At 38.2% G+C, this 20,331-nt stretch overlaps 1 protein-coding gene across 1 annotated transcript in view; it reads left to right on the top strand.

The window, feature by feature from the left end:
* Positions 1-20,331, top strand: part of CAMK4 (calcium/calmodulin dependent protein kinase IV) — a 140,218-nt gene that overhangs the window by 75,782 nt on the left and 44,105 nt on the right. Inside the window, exons 3-5 of the mRNA XM_071448606.1 lie at positions 4,719-4,781; positions 5,339-5,421; positions 16,916-16,988. Coding sequence (XP_071304707.1) covers positions 4,719-4,781; positions 5,339-5,421; positions 16,916-16,988 — 219 coding nt within the window. The remainder of the gene's footprint in view (positions 1-4,718; positions 4,782-5,338; positions 5,422-16,915; positions 16,989-20,331) is intronic.

Raw genomic sequence — 20,331 nt, 5'->3', positions numbered from 1 at the left:
TACAAGCATCATAACGTCACCCTAGGACAAGTGTCAAGCTAATAATGCTTTGCACTGTGATCCCCCCGTAAGTGCAAGAAGCACATAGTCAGAGCCTGACCTGCTGGTTCAATGGAGAATTAATTGCTCATATTAGAGGTGTTCATGTGAGTCAAGAAGTGGGATATTAATTAAGGAGCTGTGCAGAGCTGGTGTGAACAGACTCCCTGAGATGAGCAGTGCTGTGAAGCTCCTCAAGAGATTTTTGCATTGATTTCTTCACAGCCATTGCCTGGGCACAGTGTTTTCACTGCACAGGGGTCACACCTGGGCAAATGTGCCCCTTTGGCTCTACAGTGCCCAGGGGAAGGAGAACAGCAGAAACTGAGCTTGCAGGATGAGGAGTGGGCTCTTCCTCTTGCTCACTACTAAGTTTGAGGGTACAAAGAACATCCATTGGCCACCTCTTTTTAGGGTGGTACTATACTGCAAAGATGCAGCTGGATTAATCTGTGTAAAGTGGTGGTTAATTTTATCTTGTTTCATTTAATTCACACAGAAACAAGACTTTCACATCTCAGTGGTTTTTAGCATTACTCCATCTCACCATCTTTGGGCATGGAAACATGGAAGAATCTCATCTTTCATTAAGTAATTTTCCATTCCTATCTCTTGTCAAAATAATCTGAAATTCAAAAGTAAGAAGTACCCTGAATACAAATCTAATGCTCCTTTTCTGCATGATCAGTATGAAATTTCAAAGACAGGGTAATTGCAGACACATATCTATCTATAAAAGACATAAATACCTAATTCTACTGAAGTGAAATAACTGGAGGGACAAATACTAGGAGTAGTCCAGGAATGATCTCCCTTTTAATGTAAATGCTTTGTTATTAATTAAGGGAGCAGCAAGATTGCCTCTTGCTCCCGAGTTCACGCTTTTAGATCTTTGCTGCTGCAGGTACTTTATCTAGTTAGATTAAAGCCAGCATGCATTTGCTTATCTGTGCTGCAGTCACAGCTCCTGGTTTGCTTGCTAGAGTTTACTGAGGAGCACTGGAAGCCACATCACCAGGCAGTGGCTGTACAGCACCTGCAAGCAGTCCTTGCAGATTTGCTGCCTTTCAGCATTCCATGTGCCTCCACAGTAAGCTGAGGAAACACATAGGTGCTGTGGGTTTTAATAATCACAGGCCATCTAACAACTTTGTTTAGGTATTTTTTTGGCGTATGACAGCGAAATCTTCAAGCTCAGGGTCAGCAGTGAGGGGAAGATAAATAACTGGTTTGGGTTTACCTGTCAAATGAATTCTCTAATTGTCATGGGTGTTCCACAGCAGGTTGTTGCTCTGCGGGCCTATCATGGCAAATGCCCTTTGATTACTTGCAATTTAAAGTTTGCAAATACAGAAAATAAAGCTTAGTAAAATTGCACCAGTGTTAAAATCACCTGACCAGGCATTTACACAACCTGGCATTACAGAAGTAACATTTTTCACACAAAGTAATCTTTAAAGTAGAAATCAAATTACACTGATGAAATATTTGACTAAAAGTGTACTCTAGCCATTTAGCATAGGTTAAAAGCAAAGAATAAAGGATAGAAGGAAAATTTCTTAGCTAGTGGAACTGTGAAACCCCTGAAAGTTAACATTTGATTGTTTTTTCACTTCACAAATGGACCAGTTCTGCTGATGCCATTATTCTTGACTGTAATATACTGACACATATCTCACTGATGCTACTGTGAGTAATGCTAATTTAAGGAAAGCTCAGATAGTTTTCAAGCACTGAACTGCCTATTTAAATTGCATCCAAAGAAGAGGAGACAAAATAAAGAATTTTGCAACCTCACTTTGATCAGTTATTACATACACACAAATCAGACTGCTGTATTTGATCTAGCCCAACATACTTAATTTGCCCAAACATTTGTGGTAATGGCATATTTTGATTAAATTATCCGAGTTTTAAAAATTGTTACTATAGCAACATATACTCTAGAGTGAGATGCCTGACTCTCATCCTAGCAAATAATTTCTGTCAGGAAATTATTTGATAGGATGATGATAGGAAAATTCAATATAAGTAGTTGAATTGCTGATATTCCTGCCCAAACTAAAAATAAGCCAGGTTTAGCCCTGATATAAGTAGGTACCTTTTTTTTTGGTAGGAGCTGAACAAGGTAAGTGTTGACATAACTCTATCTGTTCTTAGCGTAGGAGAAGGTAAGAAGATAAAAGTGATAAAATAGCCTGTCTGTAATGAAATGTCATGACTAAATTTGTCCCTGTTTTCACTCTGAAACATTTCATATCACCTATTTATGCCCATTTCTCTAGTAAAATCTATCCCAAAAGCCATTACATATAAATACCTAACACTCCTAAGTGTTTCTCTGCAGCATATTTGCCATTGAATCTTATCGTCCTGAATTTTGAGGTACCTTTTTCTCATGCCATCATCTGAGAAAGTGTGAAAGTCTACTGTTGTGTGTCAGGTCACAAACTTGATCACAGAGGAACTCACCTACAGTTTGAGAGTAAATGTCTATGAAACCAAAAGAAACCTAAAACTGAGTCTTAGGCCATGTTTTGACTTAATTAAGTGAGAGGCAAGGTGAGAGGAGGCCTCTGTACTTTTTAACTTGCAACTACTCAGTGCCAAAAGAAGTCCTCTTTAGATTTTAGGCAACCTTTTCAGTGCTTGCTCCCAGGTATGCTTGGTGCCCAAACATTTTCAAAACTGCAGGAAGCAAACTGTGGGTTGTTCAGTCTATAGCAGTGCTTTTGGATAAGATAAATTTTTAAGTCGAAACTGCTCTGCTGGGAATATCACTGTCCATGCACAATTGTACATTAATTTTTCTGAGGTGCAAAGCATGTGGGAACAGTCACAGTATGTATCACTGTGTGAATCATCAAAAGCCCTTTGTTGCCCAACAGTGACCTTTGGAGGCCTTTGCTGCATGTTTGCACTCACTGAAGTAACCCAAAGTGATGCCAAGGAGATGTTAAAACTGAGCAAGACCTCAGGCTGGTGCTTGCAGCATTTTAGGAAAAGTTCACAGGAGCATATCTTCAAACTTGTTGCTCAGTGTTTATGTAGCAGGAAAAGAAATTTGTTAATTGCATTTGGAGTAGAAAGCAAAAACATTTATAAAGCATGCATTGTTCACAAGCTTAAAGGGTCCTGAGTTTGACCCCAGAGCAAGTGTTTGTCCTTGAAGATTTTGTTATCGGCCATATTATTTACCTTCAACTAGATGTTCAGGTAATGGAATATTTCATTCCTCTTCAATGTTTGATTTCTTTTCCTTCTTACATGCACTGAATTTGTCCAAAGTTGTTTTTTCTTGCTTCATTTTGCTTCCTGGCAGAGGCGCTAGAAGAGACTGAATGTCAGTAAGTTTTAAGAAAGCCCTGAGGACTGTAGTTCTCTACTCATTTACGCCACTGTGGCATTACTAAGCTGGAATTGTCCCTGATTGGCACAAACGGAGAATCAAATTCTGCCTATCCAGTAGTTCTGAAGGTAATGGATACTTGGATTTTGTTGATGTTAGAAAAAAATAAATTACTGAGGAGTAGCTCTCTCCTTTCAGGTGATAAAATGTGTCTTCAGATGTGTCTTCTTCACTAAGAATTGGAAGGCAATTTTATGTCCCCTTTAAAGGTTTACATATTATGGCTGCCATTCATTTCCCATCTGATGTAAAAAGCGAAAACCAAAACTTGACTTTGATAAAAAGCTTCCATGAAAAACAAACAAACAAAAAAAACAGCAGAAGTCCCTCTCAAAATGTTCTGCTTGACATCATGTATGTCATCAACTTTGAACCACAGTGACTTGCTGACTCTTATTCATTTCAGAACCCCCTGAGTCATCAATGTAGGACTTCTCTAGGGTTTGGGAGAATATTTGCAAATCAGGTAGTTTCCTCATAAGTGTATTAATTGCCTTAGAAACATAAAAGCATTCATAATTTGCTTACAAACATTTTCCATTCTTGCTTGCTTAAGCATTCTAGTTACAGGAGAGTTGCAGTTTTCTTTCCTGAACAAAATACTCCCTAGCTCCATGCTTCTTGTGAGAAATGACTGATGACCCCCAAGAACATAAGCTGTGATTGTTGAAGACTGCAGTTTGAAAAGGGAAGGGGTAATCTTCTCAGAGGTTTAAACAGTAATTTGAATTAATAGATCATTCTGTCAGAGATAGTTGAAGAAAATTGAGGTTAAACCTTATACTCTGTGGCTGGAGGTTTTTGGAGGTATTTGCACCACTTTTTTGCTCTAAGCAGTAAGTTACATTGCTTTGATGAGCACATTCTTCATGCAGAAACCTTTTCCAGTACAGCTGCTGGACAGTGTGTCAAAAGAAAGTTGCATAAACTCAACAAACATAAGTAGCAATAGACAAGGTCAGAACTTGAGTAAAACCAGGAATTTTCTCACCTTTTTCAGATATCTTTCCTATATTGTACTTCTTGTGTGACTCACATGTATATTTGTAATAGTTTTGCTGGGTGTGGACATTTCCCTGTATAGTATCCATCTTGTGTTAATGGAAAATTTCTCTTTCCGGTGTGCTTGACTCGTGTGTCTCACATTACCTTACTCTTCTGGGAGATCTGGAAGTGCTATTCATACATAGCATCCTGTGATTCATCCAGAAGTTTCTATGCTGAACATAGAAATAATTTTTTCCCTTTTTCCCTCCCCACTTTTAACCAGGTAGACAAGAAAATTGTCCGCACTGAAATTGGAGTTCTCCTTCGCCTTTCGCATCCCAACATTGTAAGTTTAGCCAAGTTACTCCACTCCACATTTGTTTCCTTCTTTTTCTTAATACTCCTTCTGTTTATGAAAGACTGTTGTGGCTGTACAGGAAGACCTGTAAAGGAAGACCTGTACAGACCTGGATTAAAGGTCTAGGTTCTCTTAGTGGGCATGCTAGCAGCTTTTTTATGAACATCTGTTAAGTTATATTTCCATTTTAAGATAAAACAATGATGTTCTTACAGAGCTGAGTAAGAAACTATGTGAAAAAAGTTCTGCAAATGAAAGTAGAAATTGGTGTTTTCAGTCCTGGGAGACTTAAAGACCAAAAGGTCTTACTTTTTGGTTTCTCTGAGGGGTTGGCAGATGGCCGCTTAAACTCCTGTATTTCACAGAAGTCACAGAGGTATGAGAATAACCAAAGAGTAAAAAAAAAGGAAAAAATGTAGCAAAAAAAGTTGGGAGAGAACACAGCAACTCTCCCAGCTGTGTTCTGTGTTCTACTGCTGACCTTCAGAAGTGCTTTGCAAGAAGACAAATAAGCAAAAGAAATACTTTCTGTATTCTTTTACCAGATAAAACTGAAGGAGATATTTGAGACCCCTACAGAAATAAGTCTTGTTCTGGAACTTGTCACTGGTGGAGAACTATTTGACAGGTAAGTTACCTGTACATACCTCTTCCAGTACCTTCCTTCCCCAAGGATGTTAGAGTTCAAATTTCTCCTCTGTATGTAAACCCTGTGTTAGTAATTATTGGAGTTATTTTACCAGCATATGAGTAATTCACATGAATAAATATCTGCAGCAAATATCCTAAAAGTGCCTTTGGAAATGTAATTACCATGAAACTTTTGGGGGAAAAAAATTAGTTGAAAATGGAGAAATTAGCCAGTAAATGTTGAAGAAAAGTGCTCAGCAGGCACATAGCATCAAGTGTGTTAGAGCAGACAAAAGATGGGAAAAATTGTCAGAATCTCCTTGAGAGATCATCATAAAACAGATTAGGTGGCAATCAGCCTGCCAGGAGGATAGTGTTATGTCAAATAAAAATTTTGTAAGCAGACTAACAGGAAAGAAATTCTCTTTGGTATTTACTGTGTTTATCACACATCTGGTTTTGCTACAAGGGTTCTTCAAGACAGCTGTTGAGTTTTGAAGGTTTTGCTTATGAGTCTGCTCATGCTTCTGAAGTGCATATGCATAAAGTGAGATGATTCTTTAATAGTGCTGGGATGATATTTTATTGGTAGGGATTTGGGTTTTTTAGAGCAAGAGATGATAAGGAAAACATTTTATCCCAACTTGAGTAAATGAATTAACTGACTGGTGTTAGTGATTTCAAACTCACGTAAGGACAGGTTATTTGATATTCCTTGTTCTGTAATTAAAATTTAGTATCATAGAGGAATATTACAAAAATACACATCAAATATTCAGTATGAAAGTATCTTCCACTTGAAAAAACAAAAACATACTTTTTTTTATGCCATGGTCATACCTTCAACCTTGACAAGATCTATTTCTGAACAACAACAAGAAAAGCAACTGCTCCTGTGACATCCTAAGTTCGATAGAAGAAGGGTGATTACTCTCTCAATACTGAGGCAAAGGAATGAGGAGAGATATGCTGCAAGTTAAAGTACCAGTGAGGCCCCAGTCCTGAGCTGGAGACAAGCCTGGTCAAAGTGCCTTACCTTTCATGTAGCCCTTTATATATCCACATGGGTTTCAGATTAGGTCATTCTCAGGAGGGCTGGATACTCTACAGGAGTCTTTTGTGAGATCTTGCAAAGGCAAAACACAAAAAACCCAGTGAAGCACTTGGTTCCTGAGCAGCAACCATCTGTGTGGTAGGAGAACTGAAAAGATTTCATGGGATCCAGGATGGGGAACCACATTATTTGATTAAACCAGGATTTAATATACTGACAGTTTAAACATTCTGTAAACTATACTCAGTAGTGACTGTGGGATTTAAACTGTCAGATTGATCTTTTCAAAAAGATTGGATGCTTGATCCAATAGTTTGGACAGCTAGGACCAGTTGTCTGGTGTTCTGACTAGAAACAAAGTCACTCAGTAGAATTGCAGAGCCCCCTTGTGATGCTATCGATAAGCAGCAATATTGTGGAGATCTGCATCCTCCTTTGCCCCATGTACAACAGAACTGGAAACTTTGTCAATACAGACCTCTGTGATGTGGAAAAAGACCCAGCAAGCAATGAAACAAGAAACCATATTAAATTATTTTCAGCTCTTAAGCTAGGAGTATTACTTCACTCTTCAACCCTAAACTAAAAATAATTAAGCAGAAATATGCAGCCAAGATGTTTTGCACTAGTGACTCCAGTTAACACTAGCTGTTTCCCCTTTCTAAGCTGGGCTAAAGGATTAAAACTTGGATTGTTCTGAACAATGGCTGCCCTCTGAGTTTTAGAAAGGATAAATTTAGCTTTCTGCCTTAGGGCACACTCCCCTCTCATGCATAATGTTTTCAGTTCTTACATCTTTTTATCGTGCATGAAGGAAATGTCCTGACTGACAGAGAGACCTTGTGCACGCCTTTTTCTGTGCTTGTATGCGTCCCATCGCAGGAGAAAGATAATGAATGACCTGGAAATCTCCTCCTGAGTAGAGGAGCTGTGTCAGATGTGGAGGGACAGCTGTGACTAGGTTTGAGATCCACCCCATGGTTGTCCTCAAGGTGAGACCCTGTGTGGACAAGCAGGACCCCAGTGTGGCCTGGCACCACCTCCAGGGTGTGGAATACCTTATGTGCCTTATTTGTTAACCACCGCCCATACACAGACAGCAAAGCAGCTTTGTGCTCTGGAGGAGTTACTCTTATCCCTCTTTCTAATCAGCTATCAGCAAATGACACAGCTGGGCCTGTTACACAAGCAGTGCTGCTCTCCTGGCTGCAAACATCTTCATCACTGTTACTGCTAGATCTTGTAATATACTGCTACTTTTTATATCAACTGTTTTATTGCTCCAGTTTTCTCCCGTCCCAGATGTCCATTCTTCTTCTGAATAGTATTTGAGCTGCAGAAAAGTAAGTTCTTCCATGCAAACATCCCTCTTACCACGAGGATGATTTTATAAATACCCAAGATCCAATTGGTCTTCTAGAATCCTGTTAGCATTGTTGGTTTCATGCCATTCTAACTAAAAGTTCTGGATAATGAAATTATTCATTTCCTTCACCATATTTAATAGTACTGTCAAATCATCCACATTATTGCTAAAATGAACTGTCATTATGACAATTTTTCAGTTGTGTTACCTAAAGGGAGATAAATTTAAGTGAATGTATCAGTTTGACACCTGAGTTAATACAGTTCAAATCAGATCGATTTGGGCTGTATTTTTAAAAAGAAAACTGTTTCTCAGACTTCATAAATCACATTGTGGGTCATACCCTATGTACCACTCCAAATACAAACTCAAAACTGGAGATGTTTGTGTAAATAGAATATTTATTGACAATGTACATGATGTTTTTTGCCAACCCAGCAAGTAAGGAGTGACAAAGAGCTTGTGGCAAAGAATGACAAAGAGAATGGCAGACCAATGGAGGAATTTACCAGGACAGAGAGAAAAATGTAGTAGGTCTAAATTAATTGGTATTAAAATTCTTTACAGGTGCTGCATCTCCAGCCTAGTGCTGGGACATACTTCTCACATTTGCTTGCCTCTCCTCTCTCATTCCTGCATGTCTAAAACAGACAGGCATGGTTGAAGTGCATTTAAACTGGCAGTGTTTTAACAGAGCCCCAAGGGACAATCTTCTGATAAGGCTCTGAGTATTCCAGCAACGATAAGCCCAAAGCACAATCTGATATCTTGTCTTCTATGGACTACCTTTTGTTCAAGTTGGGGTTTTTTGCAATCAAATTTTATTCATATCTATTGTCTTCCAGCTGAATCACCAGTATATATCTTTTTTTCAAATATGAATGTCAGCAAAAAAAATCAACTCTAACTACTTTTTAGTCAGAATACTGCAGATTGCTAAGAATAATTTTTGGTTTTACCACTTCAGATAAAAATGTCAATCCATACATTCTTCTTTTTACTTTGGCATCTTGACCATAGGCTTTTCTGTTTCTTCTTTCATGTTATTATTAAGCGCACTGAACAATGTCTAAAAATAGCACTTGCAGCTGACAGTCTCTTGACTCACTTCCCTTTCAAGTTTCATGTAATTTCCTGTGAACTCTAGGTACAAACTCATATTCTCTTCTTTTATATAGTATACATTAATTGTATTGTTAATATTTATTAATTGTTAATATTTAATTAATACTAATTGTTAATATTTAATTAATATTAATTAAGTATTATTTTTCTAAATAACTTGCCTTTTTAAGAGGTGTGGGAATGATTGCTTCTTATGGAGAAAATATAGCAAAGCTTTCCCAGGCATTAGGAACACCTTTTTGTTTGTGCTTTTGGAAATTAAAATTGCTAAGGGATGTCAAAAATATTCGAGGAATTAATCAGTCACTAAAGTGGGAGTCTTTTATGAGGTAGTGTCAGAATAGCACCTTCTGTTTACTTCAGTGCCCTGGCCTCATTATGTCATGGCAGTCTGTCTGTCTTCAGAACAGGGGTCGGAGAAGTCCTTTGGACTCCCTGCTTCATGGGACCATGTTACAGATCCCCCAGACAGGACTGGCAAAAACAAAAAGAGGTTGTGACTTGACTACACCAACTATGCCTGTTCTCTGAAGCTGGAGTCAAGAAACAGAACTCTGATAAAAGTGCTCTTTGATGTCCTAGTAGCTGATTTAGTTTCTCTTGAATTTATCTTCAGTAATGATAAAACCAAGTAATTTCAGAATAAAGACATGTGCATTAATGCTCATTTGTAGTCCTTCCAATGTAATTTGGTATTTTGTTCTTCATACAGAGTTGTAGTAATGCCTTTACACCTTTTTTTTTGGTGGTCAGTGACTCATTTTCTGTCACACTGGAAACTGGGAAAGCCCTTTGTAAGTTGTCCCCAGTAGCTAGAAAGAATGTGATAACTTTATTCTTTAAAGCAAACTTTATAGAAAGCTCTCATGCAGCAGAGTATTGTGAAAGACTCTATTTTCTTTGCCCCTGCAATCTTTTGTCCCCCATTATGTTTTCTATGTTTCAGTTGCTGTCTATCGAAAGTCCTGTACGTGCCCACATCTTTCCCATATGCTGGGGCCCTTAGCTACTCAGAGAAACCCGATTAAAGCCTCAGCAGTTGTTGTCAGGCAGCTTCATTGGTGCCTTCAGTGCTGCTTTTTTCCCCTCCCCGGGCCACTGCCTCTTTTACAAGCTTTCAGGATTCCCCTCTTCACCCCCTCTCAGCAGGCAGGAGTTGTGACACGATTCAGTAACTCCCTTTGCATTGCCTCACACAGCCCCTTACACAGGAACTTTTGAGGGAAGTTTGCAGCCGTTTCATCAGCACTGTGGCTTCAGAAGCAAACTTCTAGAAGCAAAGACTGTTATTTTTTAAAATGTCTTCTGAGATCAAGCTCCTGAAAGGTGAACTTGTCTAATTCTGTGGGTGCTGAGTTGGAAGTAGAAAGTTAAAGAGGGGGAAAAAAATCCTAGTATGAGCTATGAGAAATATGTAATCTTTCTCTAAATTCTCCTGCATGCCTCATCTATCAGAGAGTGAGTCTTGCTTAATAACAATGGAGGGAAAACAGTTTTCCTGAAGGACTGCAGTGCTGAATTTCATTTATAAACACAGTATTGAAGAAAAACTTCTAGTTTGTTTCTCAGGGAATCAGATTCCAACCCAGGTCAGTATTTCCCATTATCTTTTTTCAGATGACAAACAGGCAGTTTGAGACATTAGAGACAGTAGCAGCTAGTCTGCTCTGGAATATGAACATGGTGTAGAATAAGGGAGATTCTGCAGAGCTACTTTTAAAAACATTTATTATTCATCAGTTTTGTAATATGGAAAATGCATGCATATTTATGCGGGAAACCTTTTTTTTAACTAAACAAATGCAACTATGAATTGCAATCACCTCAATACAGACAAGAACTAATAGATCTGTGAATCATTCATTGAGAAAATGTCCCTTGTGGAAACCATTTTGCTATTGAATAGAGTGATGTCATTTTCTTTTCCTGTTTCTGCTAGTTTTTAGTCTCACTTTATCTTGTAGAAATCTTCTAATTTCATTTTAATTGAGTACAATAATTTGCATAAGAATTGAGTGGTTGCAGAAAAAATCTCCATGACAACCAAAGCATTTTAGATAAATTAACATTTATTATATAGAACCAAACAATTTTTAAAATTGTTAGGACATACTGGCATTGGAATAGAACTTGTAGGTATCTCAGGCAGCGTCTTGCCTGAGACTGTAGATGAAGTAGCATGACACAACTAAGATGTGGTGCAAGGGTTTTGGGTAAAAGCCAGATAGAGGCAGAATGAAAATTACGCTAAAAAGAGTGATGGCTTTTTTTTTTTATAATAGTTATAAAAGATGGTCTACAAGGCAAATACAGAGAGTGCTTAAAGAAAGCAAAACAATGTTGGGAACTGGTAAAGTATAATAATTTTTACTGTCTTAGAAGGCCAAGTTTAGCAGGACTTTTGCAAGCCACATGATATGTTTCTAAATTCAGCTAATACTCAAATGCTACCAACTCCACATTGTGGAGAAATAGGATTTATAGCCGCAACATTAAATAATTGCTAAATATTGCAAATTTTAGAGTAGCTGTTTAGATTATTAGCATAAAACTAAGTGCATTTGCTAATATAAGTTAAAGCAGGAAAGCAACAGACTTTACCTGCTCACATTTTAGGCAAGACTGGAGGATGGGTGAGGTGGATCACGTGGGAGGGAAGCAGAGAAGAAAAGCTAAGAATAGGAGAACTAGTTCATGTAGAGCATGGGGGAGGAAAAAGTAAGTTTTTTAAATAGTAAGATTTCAAATTTTCTTGATCAGCAGGAGTCATGAGTACATGTTGAGTTTAAAAATGCAGGAATATTGATTGTACCAATACCAATTCCAATACTGATGAAAAATAAAAGAGAAAGAAGCTTTGGTCTCAGGGACAGTGGTCTCAGCTGGAAGTTTCAGGCATTTCCACAGTGAGAGGCCTGGAGTGGTTCTGTGGAGGGGGGAAGGGTGTTCACTCTTCCTCACTCTTAGCTGAGAGCTGTCTCTATAACAGCAGGAATTTAAGGCTGACGGTGCCTTAAATTCCCATGCTGACTGGGTATTTAAAGCATGGTCAGCCTTGCACAATGAGGTGTGCGCTGCCAGTGACTAGCCCAGTGTAGCATCCTGTGGCATTGGATGAGTCTTCTCCTTGCTCAAAGCAGGTTCCTGGGTGGTTTTGATTTCTTTTTCTACCAGTTCAGCTGTGCAAGATCTGTTTCTCTTGCTGGACTTGGAAATAGCTCGCCCCCTGTTTTGTTACTCTTTGAAAAACCAAACCCCAAACCTCGTCCTGTCCTTCTCTGATGAAATGTTCACTTGCTTGTTCCTTTAGGAGACTGATTATTTTCACTTGCCTGATGTGCTTGTCATTAATCCCCAGAAACATGTCCTAGCCAAGTGTAAAATTGTATACCAATATAATTTTAATACTCCTCTGAAAATGGATTCTAAAATGATCCATTGGGATTCCCCATCTCTTTCCTCCTTGAATTTCAAGTCCCATGTGTTTAGATTAGCCAGACTGCACTCTTCCTTTTTTTCCCCTACCAGTAACAAAATTTCTGCAGAGCAGGTGTGGCCACTACCTCCCTCTCTTTACTGGGATGGCCCACTCCTTTCTATGGCTTCACACAGATACAGTCAATTAAAGCCCAGTAGCAGGAAGAATGCCCCAAAAGGAGTAAAATCCATTACATGGTCTTCCCATATTACACTGGATGCTGCAGGGATGGGGTGAATGCTGGTAGGAGTTTATGTATCTGCAGACCCTAATGAAGACATGCAACATGGAAATATTATAAAAAAATTAGCAAGAGCTGCAATTCCATGGTACTGAGGCTACACTGAAAACCGTCTGCAAAACTAAAGAATTTATACTGCAAGAAAACTTCCAGTGCTCATAAGGAAAGGAAATGCTGGAAAGGCCAGTTGAATCTGGCAAGGATTACTGCAAATTCTGAAACACTTGAACAGACACACGTGTTTGATAATGGAAGCTGCCAAAATATGAAACATGTGCCTCCCCAGAAACACATTATGCCATTTCCATGTGCTTGCTGGGCAGTGTGATGCTGGGGTGGTTTTCTCACTGCTAAATCTGTTATACCCCCATTACCTGGCAAGGCTCTTCCACCTCTGGGCAGCAGCAGCAGCTGAAAGAGCAAGATAACACAGATTTCTGTGGGGTGCCCAGGCCCTGCAGGCAGGCAGGGATGTGTCTCAGCACCATGGGACTCAGGCTGCTCCCAAAGGACATCTTCTCTGCTGGCACTGGGAGAGGGCGGTGAGTAGGGGCTCTGGGAATTATTTCCCTGCTCCTCTATTTAGAAGGAGGCAGATTTGTCTCAAATATGATGACATGTGCTTGGAAGATTGAGTCAGGTGGTGCTTTGGGAGAGCTCTGGCTTGCTGTCCATCTAGTAGCCATTCTGCTAAATGTGTGTCTTGACATATAAAAGTGTAAACAATGGATCAGCGTATTTCAATAAATGTGTGAACAGAACCATGAAAAAGGGATCCTACACGATCAGGCATTGCATTTTTGCTCGGTCTAGAATGTCTCTATTTTGAAGTTGCATCTTAAATTTCCTGAATGCCTGCAGCACCAAATTAAGTGTTTTTCCAGGCACTTTTCTGGTTTCCAGCAGTTCCCTGCTGTCTTCCTCACAGTCTTTCTCTCCAGCACCCTCTTGGCCTACCTGGCTTGTTCATTTGCATATCAAAGAAAATATTTAATTAGCTCCTTATTGCTGCTGTTCCTGTATTTCTGTCCTCTCAGTAAAGGCTTAATCTTCCTTCACCCATGATTTTGTCAAAGATCATCCTATAAACTAGGTATAAATAGTTGGGGTTTGCTTCAGTAATAGTGAAATAAGATATTTCTGCAGGTTTCCTTCCCCTTATAGAAAAAAGGCAATGAGTAATTGTTAGTCTTCAGGCTGAATTTGAAAAATCCTTTTAAAGAAGACTCATTGGTCTCAGGTAGGAGTCTTGCTGGCACACTTACCATTTGTCTTATGTAAACTATCACAGGGAGGATGCGAAAAATAAATATGCAGGTGATCCCCCAGCTTTACTATATAACCCTAAACTACAGGATAATCTTCTTTCACTATTCCTCCTTACTGCCTAATAACCAGGTTTTAGTTCTAAAGCAGAGTACCCTTAGAAATAAATTTTCATCTTTAAAAAGGGATGTCTTTTTTCATTTATTGCTGTCACAGAATATTAGTTTTTCATTTGCTAGATTATTATTAATTAACAGTAAGGTTTCTATCTCAATAAGTCTGAATAAGACTTACGGAAAACTGGAAAGGTAACTCTGTATGACATAATCTGTAATTGACCAGTGCATATTATTCACCTGTAGCATTGGCATATGGGTCCAGTGCATTGCAGAATATTTCTACAGTTATTTCTTATTGCTTTCCAGAAATATAGGCCCACACTTCATCACATTTATTTATTTTAAAGTGTAAATTATAAGGCTTCATCTACAAGGTCTTTGTGTTTTCTCTGCTGTGTGTTTAATATAAATAATGAGAGCAGCCTGCTATCTGTACCAGCATATATTGTCTAAGTCAGCATGGACTTGCCTTGAGGTCAAGAGGTCAGCCTTGAGTGTCTCTTTGATTTTTCCCTTGTTTCCAGTGGTCAGGTAATTAACATTGACTGGGCATTTATAGGAAGTTCCTGTTTTCTTTGATTTTGATGAGTGCAGGAAAATACAAAGCTGTAGGCTGCCTTTGCGGTTTTTGGTTTTTTTTTTTCATTTCCCTGGTTTACGTGTTTCAAAAAGATGATAAAAAAAAAGTCTGAGCTACCGCACTGAAAATAGAGAATTTTTTTGATTGAGGGAGAAATGTAAATTGAATTGTAACTGCATTACTTCATATTCCTGTGATCTGAGATATATTGGAGAAAACAGAGTACTCAAAATACTATTTAAGCCTTAGAACCTGCCTCATGCATTTCTGAAGTCAGGTGCACAAGGTTATCCTGCACTTGGGGGACTCAGTGTGTGGGGCAGGGTGGATGCTACAGACCAGCACATCTGGCTGACGCTAAATACTTCATTTGAATCAAAAAGGAGGAGGAAGCAAAGCCAGTGTATTTGGAGCAATGAATGCAAGAGCATTAATGGGGCTCAGGTCTCACAATGTAATCTAACACAAGAGGATAATTCAGCCTGAAATGGCTAAGGAGTAATCTAGCCTTCAAGCACAGTGTAGCATTTTATGGCGTGATTTTTAGGTTTTTGTAACCTCTTTCTATACTTCAGGGTAAAAGCCTAATATAATGTCTCAGTGAGTAAGATTTGCTTTGTTTTCTCCTTATGGTGATAAGTTCCAGTAAAACTCTCCCTAATGGTGTAAACAGATGACCAAAATAGGAGAAGGGCTGAAGGCACAAAAAAAGCAAAGGTATTAAAGCAGTCCATATGGCAGGACAGCTAAAGCGTTGCCAAAAAACCCAAAGAACCCAAACCAAACAAGCTTCTAGAAATAATCCCAAGCAATTATGGAGCAAAGAAATAATGATGAAATAGAAGAGCTGTTTGAGAGGGATTACTTGCTGTTGTTGCTGCCACATGAATAGACACAGTTCTCTGTGAACACAATGAGTGTAAAGGTCAAGTGATGGCAGCTGATTGGGAATATCCCTGGCTTCCCACAGTGTGTTGCCTCTGTGTCTGGTGGAGTGCTGTCTGTGCATTGTTTCTTACTTCTAATCACTTGATGCTCTAATGAGTATAAAGTAATGTTTTTCCATGTAGTTACTCACACCTTTCCTGTCAGTTTTGTGAAGCTGTGAGGAGCTGCATTGATGGTAACTGAGCATTAATCTGTTATTTCAGTGAAAGGAAGTGATAAAAAGTGCAGAGCAGGAGTAATGGGGAGAAAGAAGGATAGCCTTCCTGCCACCAGCAGAGCCTTTTTATGGATCTTGGGGCAGAAGGCCTTTCCAGTGACTCCAGCCATTAAAGCTTCCTTGCTGTTCTGCTTCATGGGGACTTTAGGATATTGTTTTATAAAACTGCCTGTCTGCTTATAGAATGTCTTGTAGGCACCACAGGCTCGGCTCCTAGACAACATCGGTCTATGTTTTCTTGGGCATTGAAAAATTAATATACTAAAAATATCAAGACTTCAGATCAAAATTCTGACCTTTAAGGTAACTCTCTGAGGGACAATTATTGTAGTTCACAAATACTATGCTCAGTTAAAAACATTAGTAAAAAGACTGTTGAGTGTCTTAAATAGAATATTAGGATATCTTAATGATAGATCCTTCTTTTATTAACTGCTTGTACATCATTATGCAAATCTTTGTCTACTGCTCACTCTGTAAGGAAAAGTAGCTTTTCCAAAAGAAAAAAGTAGGTTTAGTTGTAAAAAACCTGCATTTCTCTGCATATAGCATCCCTAGTTTTCTACTGAGGGGAAAAAAGACAGTTGTTCAGCCCATCACACTTGAGGAATAATTTGAAACTAGTAAAGTTTTACACTAATCTTTTCCCTTGAATAATTCTGTGTGTGCATAGCATTGTGCTTTTGTATTATAACTTACTATATATCTGTCTGTCTAACTAACTAACTAACTAACTAAGTGGGGAAGAGGGGCTTAAGTTAAATATAAAAGTGAAAAAACAGTTCCTAAATGTTGAATAGTTTTGTCTTTCAGTAATTCAGATTCCTTGCATGTCAGAAAGTTTCAAAAACTTCTAATTAAATGTGTGCATATATTATGAGCATCTTATCCAGTTGATATCTTACCTCCTGTATTTCATTTAATTGGAAATCAAGGGTAACTTAAATTGCAAAAGGGCTATTTTCTAGTCTCTTGGGGGCACTCCACTGTCCTAGTCATATTTAAATTTGATTGCTTGCTATCTCATTTTTGAAAAGAAGCATCTACCTTCACTGTTTATTCACCTTGGTTCTTAATTGTGTTGCTTTTTTTCTGTAGGATTGTGGAAAAAGGGTACTACAGTGAAAGAGATGCTGCTGATGCTGTCAAACAAATCCTGGAGGCAGTTTCTGTGAGTATTATCTCATATCATGCTCAGCACCTGATCTTTCATCTATGGTGGCTCAATAAATATTTGTGTGTGAAAGAGGCAGTGTGCACAGGTTTCCTCTGACAATTATAATTTTTAAGGTAGTGACACTTTGAAGAATTGCACTTCAAGTGCAATGACAGTACTGTTGAGAGAGAGAAGAATAATAATTGTTACCAGTAGCTTGTGCAATTTCTAATGCACCTTCTTCCTCTTTATGTTTTGTGATTTTCAAACATTGGACATTTTTATATAATAATTTCACATTCTATTAGTTAAAGGCATACAGATTCTTGAGGAAGGCTTCTAATGTCTATATACAGCATTTCTCTACATTTTCTGTGCTTCTTAGTCACTTGTGGCTCTTCCATCTGATTTCACACCAGATGTTCTCCAAACTAGCAATCAGATGCTGAGGAAATACTTAAGAAATTAATTTGCCCAGTGTCCAGTGTAAGTGTTAGTACTGTTCACTTCCAGTACAGAAGAGAGGGGACAAGAGAAAAGAGAGGTCAGCCTGCAGGGCTCATTTGTGGGATGTTAGTGGTGGGGCAGGTTCTATACAGGCCATCCATGGAAATTCAGTGTCAAAGGAGCTGTCCTCAGAAAAGGACTTGTAGGGATTACTGGCCTCTGCAGAAGGTATCCAGAGATGAGGAGATGAATGGTTACAGCAGTAATTCTGTTCATCAGAAGGAGCAAGGCAACCTGGGCATGTTTGCCTGTGATGATCACAAAATACCTCAGTGTGAAAAGCCCCTGTTGGTATTATTAGTGTGAGCCTGTTCACACTAAATAAGATGTGAGAACTGGTGTTCACAACACAAACTGCACATACTGCAAGGCCATGCATGTTCACTTCATGGTCCCTTCTGAATGATCTGATTCTACTGTGGCACTCTCATCCAAAGAAATCTAAATTATGTATTTTACAGCACAACATAATGCATTTGTATAAACTTTTAAAATTGGATCAGATTATTATTTTATTACTAATTTTTTCTTTCTGTTGAAGTGCCCTAGTTAAGATGGCTCTACATTATTTAACATTATTTTACAAAAAAATGATGATTAAATTCTGCTGAAATATATTTCAGATGGTGTTTAAGCTCTTTATTTTAAAGCCAGAAACAAAAGAAAAATATTCAGCTTCTATGAGCCGTAATAGCTTGGCTGAAATCAATGGAGCAGTGATGTATGAAAATTAAAAAGCTGATTTTTATATAAGCAATAATTAGGATTTCTATGGTTCCTTGTAGTAGATCCCTAACTAGGATGAACTGTATTCTCTTCTGCTCTTACAGCTGACACCAAATATCTAAGCCAAAGCTGGAAAAGCTGTGGAAGTGGCAGCTCCCAGCTTGGGATCTTTGCAGCCCTGCAGAAGTACTCTGATAGATTGGGGCTATAAACTTGACAGAATGGTGCTTGTGAGCAGGACAGGAGCTATTGTCAGGAACTGGAAAATGCTGCTGCAGCAGAATAATCTTTTCAAAATAAAAGGAAATGTATCCATAGATCATTCTTAAAATTAAATATTTGTACAATTTGTACAATAGGCAATGCCAATGAATACCCTTCTGGCACCACACAGGCTTTTTGAACTATGTGATTTTTATAAATTGCTCTTTGAAAAAGCAGCATCCAGCCTTCCTTTTGCTGACCTCTCTTGAGCTAAATGTTTTATAAGGCCCCTGTTCAGGTCTGTTGCTATTGTCATGGATCTGTCTTTGCAGTGGGTCACTAAGGAGGAGGTATTATGTCTCATATAGCAAGACACTTCTAAAGAATTTAGTAAGTGTAGAGTGGCCTTTTAAAAGCACATAAGCATTTTTTATTCAATTTCCTTTGAAATTGTTAAAGCAAATTGACTAAATTACAGACTAATCAATAAAGATTAGTCAATCAATAAATTCTAGTTCTGTCTTTTTCAGGCTTTTTCAGGGTTTTGTAATACCCGAATACCTGTATGCCCAGCTCTAACTGGCTTACCAAGAATTAATCAAGCAAGCAGAGTATCACACAGAAGATTAATCTGAATCTTCATGTCACAAAGCATCATAGATATATCAGACATCTGTAATCCCAAGATCAGAGAAAATTAAAAAACCAGTACTGTTATGTAGACCTCCACATTAATTTTGTCTTTTTTCACGATTTTCCTTTCTTCTGTTTACATCTGATCTGGAGTTCCCAGCCAGTGACTATATTTGTCCTTAGAGGGAACACATTACATTTTTTTCCTCTCTTCTGTATTTTTGCCTTTTTCATTATTCTTTAGTTGTTCTTCAAGCTGGGAGAGAGCTTCATTCATAAGATAAAAGGCTTATGCAAAACTAGGTCAAACCAATGTTCATCCCTTTACTCTTCTGCTGTGCTGTTCAAAACAAGTGAGGAGGTTTTGTTGCTATCTGACAGCACAGGGAGATGAGATGGAATCTCATGATTCCATGAATGAGTTTCATGCCTAAAGAGGAGGCATTTGAAGGCACTCTTTCTTGGAACACTATTGTAATTTCTCTCCTCTCAGGGAATAAGTTGCATGCAGTGTGGCCTTTTTGCACATTTATTCTAGTAGCAGTTTTTAGTTTTTTGGGGGTTTTTGGGTTTGTTGTTGTTGTTGTTGTTTTGTAGTGAGAGAATTTCTGCATGCAGATGAGGCCAGATCTTCACTGAAGTGAAGAATTAGTTATTGATGTTTTGGTATCCAAGCAGTCCTCAAAAGATTCGTCACAAAAGGAATATTCTACACTTCTTTAGGAGAAGAACACACATCTATTTCTTAGGTGGTTAAACTTTATAAAATTATACTGATATATTTTTTTAATGTGTACTTTTAAAATCTTATATTTGTCACTAAAAATAGTGCTGTTCCTTCTTATCTATTCTACATTGGTGTAAAAGGAATACTTTCTGCTTGGGGTTTAAATTACTCTTTTCAATATATTTAAATTTGAAATTAAGTTTAAAGTTTAGTTTTTTGTACTTAGGGTAGTTACTAGCATACATACAATATTTAGTTTTGAGCTCATCCATCAGTCTCTAAAATAATTTTCCATCAAATTTCACAGTAATTTGTTTTCTTAGACAGCCCATTCTCTTGTCTAGATGGGAATATTTTCCTGAAGTTATATGTGGGACTCCCTCTATTTCTATTTTTTAATTTAAATTTTCTACCGCTTCAAGCTTCATTATAGATCTGCACTTCTGTTCAGATCCTTGTCATCTTAAATTCACAGGGAGCTGAACTGTCAGGTATGCTTGAGTGCCTGAGGGCACTTGAGTGCCTGAGGGCACTTAAGCAGCTTGCAGATTTGAGAGAGAA

The sequence above is a fragment of the Agelaius tricolor genome, unplaced genomic scaffold, assembly GCF_023055355.1.
Source record: "Agelaius tricolor isolate 1412-34295 unplaced genomic scaffold, bAgeTri1.0.p SCAF_27, whole genome shotgun sequence".
Taxonomy (NCBI): Eukaryota; Metazoa; Chordata; class Aves; order Passeriformes; family Icteridae; genus Agelaius; species Agelaius tricolor.
Note: the sequence above shows the minus strand (reverse complement) of the source record. Positions and strands in the feature narration are given on the sequence as shown.